The sequence below is a fragment of the Thunnus albacares genome, chromosome 18, assembly GCF_914725855.1.
Source record: "Thunnus albacares chromosome 18, fThuAlb1.1, whole genome shotgun sequence".
NCBI lineage: Eukaryota > Metazoa > Chordata > Actinopteri > Scombriformes > Scombridae > Thunnus > Thunnus albacares.
Genome location: NC_058123.1, coordinates 11036149 through 11046511, shown reverse-complemented (window position 1 = coordinate 11046511; position 10363 = coordinate 11036149). Strand labels below are relative to the sequence as shown.

General features: G+C 37.2%; 1 protein-coding gene across 1 annotated transcript; it reads left to right on the top strand.

Moving 5' to 3' along the window:
• Positions 1-2806: 2806 nt before the first annotated feature.
• Positions 2807-10204, top strand: LOC122968451 (guanine nucleotide-binding protein subunit alpha-14-like). The gene is made up of 8 exons (XM_044333691.1): positions 2807-3428; positions 3512-3646; positions 6443-6627; positions 7384-7538; positions 7776-7904; positions 8671-8800; positions 8981-9134; positions 9376-10204. The coding sequence occupies exons 1-8, from the start codon at positions 3374-3376 to the stop codon at positions 9564-9566; spliced, it is 1134 nt and encodes a 377-aa protein (XP_044189626.1). The 5' UTR covers positions 2807-3373; the 3' UTR covers positions 9567-10204.
• The last annotated feature ends 159 nt before the right edge of the window (positions 10205-10363 follow it).

Genomic DNA, 10363 nt, shown 5'->3' with positions numbered 1-10363 from the left:
GAAATGTGAAAGGCCAACTGCTGAAGAGAGAACTATTAAATAATCTCTCAGGCATTAAACTAGTTCATTCTTGATCTTAATTCACATGCTTTTCAACGGCATGATATAAATGAATAAAAAGCTAATGAGAGCATATCCATGGCACTAATGTTTACACAGTCTCTCTCTTCTTGTTAAAAATAATGACAGTCTAATTTGTACATTTTAATTTATGGTTGTGTTTCACTGTCACTGCAGTGTCTTATATTATGCAGCCTTAGTGTTTTTAATAATGTGATTGGCTGAATAAACAGACATGTTGCTGTTCACATGTTGCTCAGGTTTTCATTCCTTGTCTGTGTTTACAAATCAGCTCTAGTACACGGTTGGTGTGCCATTTAAATGTTTGTCTTCTTGGCTGCTCCATCAGCTGGTTCAACAGTGTTAGTCCTGAAATCCTCCTTTGTGATGCATCCATCTGGCTGGTGCCTGCAGCAGCACTTCTGATAGGGATCCATATTTTTAGTGTTGTACATGGAGATATGTAGTGTGGTAAAGAATCTTTATTTTTGGAGGAAGATGCTGAAAGTAATGTGGCAGCAGTATATGACACTAGTGACCTGCCATGATGGATGAAAGGGGTGAAAAGGCTGCTGGGCACCTTCCAGATCGAATCAATCCAGACCCAAATCTGCCCAATATCCATCTTTCATACTACATGCCAGCCAAGCACAATATCCATTAGGTATAATGAATATTAGAGCTGAAAGTAATGATTTTCATTATCAGATAATCTACTGATTATTTTTTGATTAATCTTTTGCTCAGTAAAATATCAGAAATATAGAACCAAAGATGACACGTTGAAATGACTTGTTTTGTCTGCCCAACAGTTCAGAACACAATTATATTCAGTTCACTATCGTTCAAGACAGAAAAAAGCAGAAAATCCTCCCACTTGAAAAGCTGGAAGCACAGAACATTTGAAAAATGATTATCAAAACAATTGCTTAATTTTGTTTTATTATTACATTTTATTGCATCACAATAATGCAAAACACATTGTCACGACATCATCAACTATGTGTGTATCTGTTGATCTGGGTGGGAAGCTGCTGCATACAGTTGCCCTTACAGGGATAAATAAAGTTGTATTGAATAATAATGGATAGCATCCCCTCAGCTCAAGAGGATCCTCTTTACCTTTTAGATAACAGTGAATTCACTTATGGATGAGTCACATCCAGTTATAGTATATAACATTTGGAAATTATAAAACTGGTGCAGTGCACCGTTAATAGTAGTTTGAAGGGGACAGGGTACAATGCAGAGGTGAGATGAAAAATTGTGAACCTATCCTTTAATAAACTGCTTATAAGAACATTATGGTATGTTATTATTTGTTAACCATTTATATACTGATTATAAATGCTAAATAGGGGGATTTCAAATATAGTATTACAGGGGCCCTCAAACAGTCTCATCCATCCATTGGCTAATGTGTAGTTATTTTGTAAACCTCTTGTTTCATTCCTAATCTAGATTTCAGGCTTTCAGGCATTATAAGACGTATGATAGATGATGATTATAAGATCACCCATCATTATAAGATGATGATATCTGGCAGTGGTGGAAGAAATACTCAGATCCTTCACTTAAATAAAAGTACCAAGCAACGTAAAAATACTCCATAACAAGTAAAAGTCCTGCATGAAAAATCCTACTCAAGTTAAGTATTTAAGTACTGTATTAACAGCAAAATGTACTTAAAATATTAAAGGAAAAGTACTCTGGCTGATATAATATTATAAGTGACATCATTTGATGACTAATACTGAAGCATCAGTGTTAGAGCAGCATGTTACTGTTGTAGCTGCTGGAGGTGGAGCTAGTTTGAACTACTTTATATACACTTAGCTAGTTTAGTCCAGTGGTTCCCAACCTAGGGGTTGGGCCCCTCCAAAGGGTCACCAGATAAACTTGAGGGGTGGTGAGATGATTAATTGGAGAGGAAAGAGGAAAAAACAAAGTTCTAAAACACAAAACTGTTTTCAGTTTTTGGATTTTTCTCTAATCCTTAATTTTTGTTGAAATATTGGATCATTTGAACAATTGAAATGAAACCATGTGAGAAGTTTAGAGGGAAAAATCACTATTTGGTGGAGCTGTTAACAATTCATTTGTAAGATTCTTATATATTGCACCTTCAAATTGTTTCTCTGATTTGAAATTATTATTTTTTGGCTTGTTTAGTAGCATCTAGTGGTGAGGTTGCAGATTGCAACCAACTGAATATCCCTCCCCTCATCCCTCAGTAGCTGCGAAATTCATGAAAAACGCAAAAGACCCTCTCTAGAGCCAGTGTTTGGTTTGTCCATTCTGGGCTACTGTAGAAAGATGGTGGGGCAACATGGTGGGCTCCGTGGAAGGAGACCCGCTCCCTTTGTAGATATTCTCTTCTAAAGGTAGTGAAAACACAAAAATTCTTATTTTCAGGTGATTATACACAAATTAAAACATACTTATGAATATTATATTCCATTCCTGCCAAGTCCATCCCACTTGATGCCACTAAATTCTGCACACTGGTCCTTTAAAAGTTGTTTTATTGATTTGAAAATATTAAAAATAATCCTATTATTCACATCATTTTAATGATTTGTTCACACTTGCATGCTTTTTTATGTAACAGTATTATTTATGTCAGTAATTTAAATATCAATGATAATAAAGTTATAATTTTTAAGAACAAATCTTAAATAATTTCTGTATGTATTATTCAAAATGTATGCTGTATGAGTATGGCCGGTCAAAATTTGAAAATAAAGTTAATCTTATGCATAAATACCAAGTTTGTATAGATCAAAATGACTCGTGAGGCAAAATGGCCCCAAGGGAGTTTCTTCCGCCGGCAGGGGGTTATCTTCCCCAGTTCGTGGGCGAGGATGCCCCTCACAAGATTTTACATTTAGTTTTATACTATCAAAGTTGTAGTCTGTAATGATTTAATTACCCCCTAAATGTGTTTACTTAAGCATACTTCTTGTGTACATAGAACATTGATATTCAGATGATATGTATTTTAAAAGAAAAAACCTTAAAACTTAGGCTGCATAAACAGTTGCTTGATACCAGACAGAATTTTATAAACAGAGCTGTTGTAGTACATTGAAGCTGGCTGCCCGCCATTATGTTTACCCTCCTGCACTCTACCTCATTGTGAGGAAAGAGTTTCAAATTCAGCGGCCCATGGGAGTATAAACCTGTAAGCAGATACACATGATTTGTCCACATAAACTCACACTGCCTCTCAGTTAGAGCCTGCCCATCCGCCCGCCTCCCTTGCACACCAGGAATGTGAAATGCACCTGAACTGGATCTTGCATGAGGAAGAATGACTGCAGAAAGTCGCCAGCCCACCTGTTCCGGGACAGAAGTTTCCCTGCAAGGTCCGAAAAAAAAAATCATTATCCATTCATTTCACTAATGCCCGTCAGCTGTGCCGTAGTTTAACTGAAAACAGCTTGTAAAGGTGTACGTGTGACCATGGAGGAATGCTGCCTGTCTGCTGAAGAAAATGAGAGGCTTAGGATACACAGAGAGATAGAGAGACAACTTCGTCGTGATAAAAGAGAATCTCACCGGGAGCTGAAGCTGCTGCTTTTAGGTGAGTGTCATAGTTTGGTAATTAACTCCCACATATGTTCACTGAGCCGCGACTGAAAAGTTTTGAAAATAATTAACTAACACATGTTCACCCTCTGATACACCAAAAACTGGCACTCAGGATGTCCAATTGCACATTAAGACATTCTTTTACAAAATTCTCAATTTAAATTTTGGCTATAAAATTAATTAGGTTGCTATAAACTCACTTCATACAGAACAGGATGTAACTGCAATAATTATCTACATTTTGATACAATCAGTGTTATTAAGGGTCCAGCATAGCTGGGTTTAACTCAGATAATTACTAACATTTTTTTCCCCTAAATTATATAAACTACCCATTTTCCTGTAAATTAAGAATTTCCTGTGATAGTCTTAGTGCTGGTAAAAATTACAGTACCAGTACCAATACCAGTACCCTTAAAGTGATACTGATACCAATAGAGAACTTAATTTGATACCTTTTTTTTCCTTCTTCATTTGATACCCATCATGTGAATAGAAGAATAGAATTCAGTTCCCTAAAATGCCACCACTTCCTCCCATCCAAGTTATTTTTTTACACGAATACATTTTGAAAGTGTTTAGATCATTAAAATATTGATTAAATAATTGTACAAAACTGTACAATGAAGTATTATCACCACAGACTGTATGGGTTGTAGATGCTGCAGTAGTGGGCCAATCACACGTTGCATTAAATTGAAGAACACTTGCGGTGATTGGCTGTGAGCAAAACCACACAAATAGTCATTGTTTTCTAGATCTGTGTACAAAAAGGATCGAGTGCAGGTATTGTTTGACTGGAGAAGTTTCAATACTACTTGGTACTGGGTTGATACTTTAAAGGTATTGAGTACTGATACCCAGCCTTAGATAGTCTGTGATTTTAGTGGCAGATGCCGATATTGTTAAAAAAGCATATCGGTAGAATTTTCATTTATTTATTTTAAGATTTTTAATGAATTATGACCATAATGATTTGCAAAGTTACAGTTGAACAAGATGTGTATTTATTACTGGATTATTCAACCACACAGGGACATGAATGTATGTACTGAATGTCATGGCAATCCATGCAATAGCTGTTGGGACATTTCATTGAAAACCAAAAATGTCAACCTGAGGGTGGTGTTTGATGAAAAGTCAGGGGATCACCAAAATCGATAGACTTCATCCTCCATGTAGAACAAGGTCATCAAAATTTCATCCATCCAAGGTTTTTGAGATGTTTCAGTCTGGGGCGCAGTGGTAAACCTACCAATCGTCTGATAGACCGACATTGCTGTCCCTAAAAACTCATCAGGAGTGTAGAGATAGACGATGGGTGGTTTTTGGTAGAAATTAGTTTTCAATGACATCATTCAGGCTCGCAGATTGTGAATAATGTCATTATTTCTGGAAAGATAGTGACGTGAGTGTATTTTTTGCTCTCCTGAAGTCAAGTGCCTTTGAGTGCCAATGTATTGAGGTGAGCTGACTCACCCAGAAAATAACAAGAAAAGTATCTGGATGAATAAATGACGCTCTTTAAAAACACAAAAACAAAACAAGGCTTTTGTATGAGTGTTTGGCTGTACTGTTCCTTTAAAGCAGGGACAGGTTACGCTTGCATTCTTCAAATAGTTGATGGAGCCCTGATGAGTCAGCCTCTTGATAACATTCAGCTCATTTATTTCCTCATTCAAAACAAAGTAGACTGCATTTTTTCATAACATCTCACTTTCATAGACATGACCTACATGCATTGAGGCTGTAGCTTTGTTAGGACTTCAACATCAGAGTCTCTAATGAGAATTTTCATTTTAAATGCCATGTTATGTCAATAAAATATACACAGATGACAGGTAAGTTAAAAAAAATGCAAAGTGCAGAACATAAAAAGAGAATAAATGAATCATACAGTGCAGAGCGACATTTTGACATAGCTCATAACAGCTTCAGATGACTCCTGCTTTTTCCTCCTGCACTACCAACACAGCCCATTTATAGAAGCTCGAACGCTGGTTATGTTGGAAACAATACATTAGACATGAAGGACTTTGCTTTAAAGGTCAGCACTACTTTAAACTTCAACTTGAGTTAGCCTGTTTGGAGAACAATAACCTCCTGCAAAGGTCAGTCTAATGGTTAACATTTTTAGGCATTTTAGGTGCACAGCTGACACTCTTATCGAGCATAATTTACAACCAAGTGAGCAGGAAGCAGTTCAGTGTTTGTCTCAAGGACACATGGCTGTTGATGGACATATGGACTTGTATGGATCAATCTATGCAGCACATTTGTATTTGGCAGCACTATGAGAAAAAAAACATGATTAAATACATAACAAATACTTTTTTAAATATATATATTGTTTTTTATTGCTTGCGGAGGGTCCACTGTGACATTTTTTTTACTATGCAGATTTTCTTGAATAAAAAATGAATAAAAATATGAGCCTTTTTATACTGTTATACTTATATCTATATGCTGTTGCAGCTGAGTGTTAACAGGAGGAGGTGTTTCCTACAGACATATAAGAAACCACACATATATGCACCCATACTCACACATACATTTATGAGGGAAAAAAACTATTAAAACCTGTGAAACTTTAACTTTTGAAAATATTCTTGCGATCTTAAGAATGCAGTCTTTTTGTTGTTGTTTTGTTGCCAAAATCCTGTTTAGCTGCAACTGATTGATGTTCAGATGATTTTTTTTTGTGCATGTCACAGATGTCCTATTTTTGGCATTGCTTTGATCTTATTTCATTTTTCATCCTTCCGTCTTATTCATCTCATTTGCCTAGGGACTGGTGAAAGTGGGAAGAGCACTTTCATCAAACAGATGAGGATCATCCATGGCAGTGGATACAGTGAAGCTGACAGGAAAGGTTTCACTCGGCTGGTGTTTCAGAACATCGTCACAGCCATCCAAGCCCTGATCGACGCCATGAAGACTCTACAGATTGATTACATCGATGACCAGAACATTGTGAGGAATTGTACACGTTTTTAAAAAAAGGCAATACTTATGTGCTCCTGTACATAGCATTTGAAACCCCTTGAGGTTTAACAAGACTCAAGAGTCTTCAGCCATGTTAGCTGTTCTATGAGGCATGCTCACTATGACAATGTTAACATGCTGAAAAAAAGATCAAATAACAATATATCACAAAAGACAGTATTTTTTATAGCTATATTTGTAGTTGAATTTCAAATAATCAGCTGAGGCTGATAGTTTTGCAGGTGTTTGATTATAAACCAAAGTATTGGACACATTTTGGATTTTTACCTGATGATGGTGCTAAATTTAAGGTTAATGGATCACCACAGTCATTAAAAATTAGTCTTGAGAGGGACCTGAATGTGTACACTAAATTTCATGACAATCCATCCAACTATGAATGTCAACCTCGTGGTGGCGCTAGAGGAAAGGTCAGGCGATCAAGTCATTAGGATAGTTCGTCTGGGAACCATGATTATCTGTACCTAATTTCATGGCATTTGATCCAGAAGTATAGACATCAGTCTCGATCAAAGTGGTGAACATTGCTATCCACAGAGACATGCAGCTACTGTGGCTAAAAATGAGCATCTGTAAACCTCTTTTACCACCTCAGATTTTTTTGTTGGTGTCTAAAAAACCATCTAGTTCTAGAAAGAGTTGTGTTGCAGTTTTCATCCTCTCGTGCCTGTTTATAGGTCAGTCAAATATAATAATCCCCTGTGGGTGTTTCGTATGTGTCAGAGCCACGCAGAGAAGCTGAGCCAAGTGGAGGCAGACCAGGTGTCCACTTTGCAGTCCTGGCAGGTGGAAGCCATTAAGAGAGTGTGGAATGACCACGGTGTTCAAAGGTGCTACGATCGCAGGAGGGAATTCCAGTTATCTGACTCTGCCAAATAGTAAGACTTTTATATATCTCAGATGAAATCATTAGCATGAACCCAAGGCTTCTCCCGAGAACCAAAGCTTTTTCAATGCTTAATCATGCACTCATCTGCTCAAATTCAAGAGTTTGAATTCATATGAATAAAACTAAATGCACATAATGAGTTTACATTTCTGCATGATGTTCCCTTTTTATCTAGTCAGGTTTGTGTCAGGATATTGAACTGGTTTCATTGTTGTTAACTTTACAGTTACTTTAGTGATCTGGGCAGAATCACAGACCCCCACTACATCCCCACTCTGCAGGACATCTTGAGGGTCAGGGTCCCCACCACGGGCATCATAGAGTACCCCTTTGACCTTTCAAAAGTTATCTTCAGGTAAGGTATTGTACTTTATCAAATGACAAGAAAAAGAAAGTAAAATTTGAAAATGATTTTCTGGCTAAAATAGCACATGAATTGGTTATAACACTCTACAGTGACTTCAAATCCAAGCTCCCCAAATTACTTCTTGGTTTTTGAAATTCAACTGAGGAAATGTGGGGATTTGGTGAAGCTATTGGTTGCTATAACACATTAAGAGAGTGCATCTGTCAAAGAAATAGACATTTTGGGAAATATGGTTATTTGCTTTCTTTCAGAGTGAGATGAGGAGGTTGTAACTTGTAGTCTAAATATGAAGCTAGAGGCCCTTAGCTTAGCATAAAGACTGGAAACAGAGGGAAACAGCTAGCTTGGCTCTGTCTGAAGTCTGAAAGAAGCTTATCGGCACCTCTAAAGCTCAGTATTTGACATGTTAATTAAATTCAATACAAACAGAAATGCAGTTTCCCTCATAAAACCAGAATTCGTCATTTTTGCTTTTCTGTATAGATTAAACAAATGAGATATGACGTTAATAAGTGAGCTTTAGACATGCTGAACAGAGAGTCAGAGCCAGGCTAGCTGTTTCTCTCTGCTTTCTTTCTCTTTCCATTCCATGCTAAACTCAGCTAAAGCTAAGCTCTACCTTCATTTTTACCAGACAGACTGAGAGAGTGGTATCGATCTCTAGCATATTTCTCAAAATGCCAAATTATTCCTTTACTAATCTAGGAAATTGTATGTTTTCCTTCCATTGACCTTGATGGTCATGTGTCTCTAGGATGGTAGATGTGGGTGGTCAGCGTTCAGAGAGGAAGAAATGGATTCACTGTTTTGAGAATGTCACCTCTGTCATATTCCTGGCGGCCCTCAGCGAGTACGATCAGGTCCTTTACGAGAGTAAGAATGATGTAAGTTCAAAAGCCTCTCAGTCTGTTGTGCTTCAAAATTATGATTTGATTCTTAATTTTTTGTTTCTTGTCAATATTTGCTGTCCAAAATTCTGCCTTTATTTATTTCCATGCATTTTTCATTGTCCGATCAGTTGACACTTTTTGAATGTCTAAGATTATCTGCCCCTCTTTCTTCAGAATCGACTGAGAGAGAGCGTCGCCTTGTTCAAGACCATTCTCTCATACCCGTGGTTCCAAGAGTCCTCCACCATCCTCTTCCTCAACAAAACAGACCTGCTGATGGAGAAAATCATGAAGTCTCATTTGGCAGCCTACTTCCCGGCGTATACTGGTAAAGCATGCTATCTCCTTTTGCTGTTTGTTCATTAACACAGCATTTATTGCTGTGTCCGAAATCAATCCCAATTTACTATTTAGTGTGCTATGTTTACTGTCCGCCATTTAATTTGAGCGCCTGAATTCTGAGTATGAAATTGCGACAATGCAACGAAAAAAGAGCTGCAAAATTACAGTTGTTTGAAACTTTCAGTGATGATGGTTGCGTCTGAAATCTTGATTTGCTACTCCCACAGGGCCTCGATGTGATGCCGAACCTGCGAAAAAGTTCATCTTGCAAATGTATGTGGAGCAACACAGCGGGCGCCATAAACCCCTTTACTCACACTTCACCTGTGCCACGGACACGGAGAATATCCGGATTGTCTTCAAAGCCGTCAAAGATACTCTCTTCAGAGAAAACCTTGAAAAGTTCAACCTGGAATAGGCGAGGTTGCTGGACAAAGTGACACTTTCACATTTAGCGGCAAGAAAGTTGGTTACAGTCAAATGTTGTAACACTTTTATGGACTTTTTATCTGTAATGTGCTGTTGGTTGAAGCTGGTTCAAAAACATCAAAGAGAGGCAATCAGACAGCAGTGTCAGGTAAGGCACATTTATCTCAGTACTGTAGCAGACAGTACAATAAGTGCCATTTTTTGTAACAATACAGTTCATCATGAAATGTTAAAAAAAACAAACAAACACATTTTGTATCACTACCTGAGAGAAAACTGCATTGTCAGTTAATTGTTACACTGAACTGTTACAGGAAGGCATTACTGTGACAGAGAATCAGTAAATGGTATCAAACTGGTCTGACAAAGTTTTATCTAGTAGGAATGCAACCCAACCTGCCTTACAGCTCCAGGAGGAGGAAGTAAAAGAGTAGCCTGCAGGGAACTACAGTGCCTTAGTTTATATTTATGTTAATATGTACTACAACAGCATGATTTTTTTTTAAACTAACTTTAAAATACAGATATTAGAGTCACATGTAAATTGTGTTTTTTTTTTGGACAAACTGAGTTCTGCTGTGTTCCTTATCTGTCTTGTCACTTACAGAGCTCTATTTTAACATTAAAGAATATGAAAAAACGGAGGTCTCCATACAGAAATTTATAATCCATCTAATGATATATGACCATAGATGCATGGCACTGATTAACTACTAAAATCTTTTTTTTTTTTTTTTTTTTTTTTTTAAACGTCTCTATTCTATTTTTGAGCTCCAGGCGTGGTCA

Excerpts from the sequence above, each read along its gene's own strand:
- LOC122968451 (XM_044333691.1), top strand. The coding sequence starts at position 3,374 with ATGACTGCAGAAAGTCGCCAGCCCACCTGTTCCGGGACAGAAGTTTCC. Across the intron at positions 8,801-8,980 it reads TTTACGAGAGTAAGAATGAT|AATCGACTGAGAGAGAGCGT; the intron begins GTAAGTTCAAAA and ends CTCTTTCTTCAG. Across the intron at positions 9,135-9,375 it reads CTACTTCCCGGCGTATACTG|GGCCTCGATGTGATGCCGAA; the intron begins GTAAAGCATGCT and ends CTACTCCCACAG.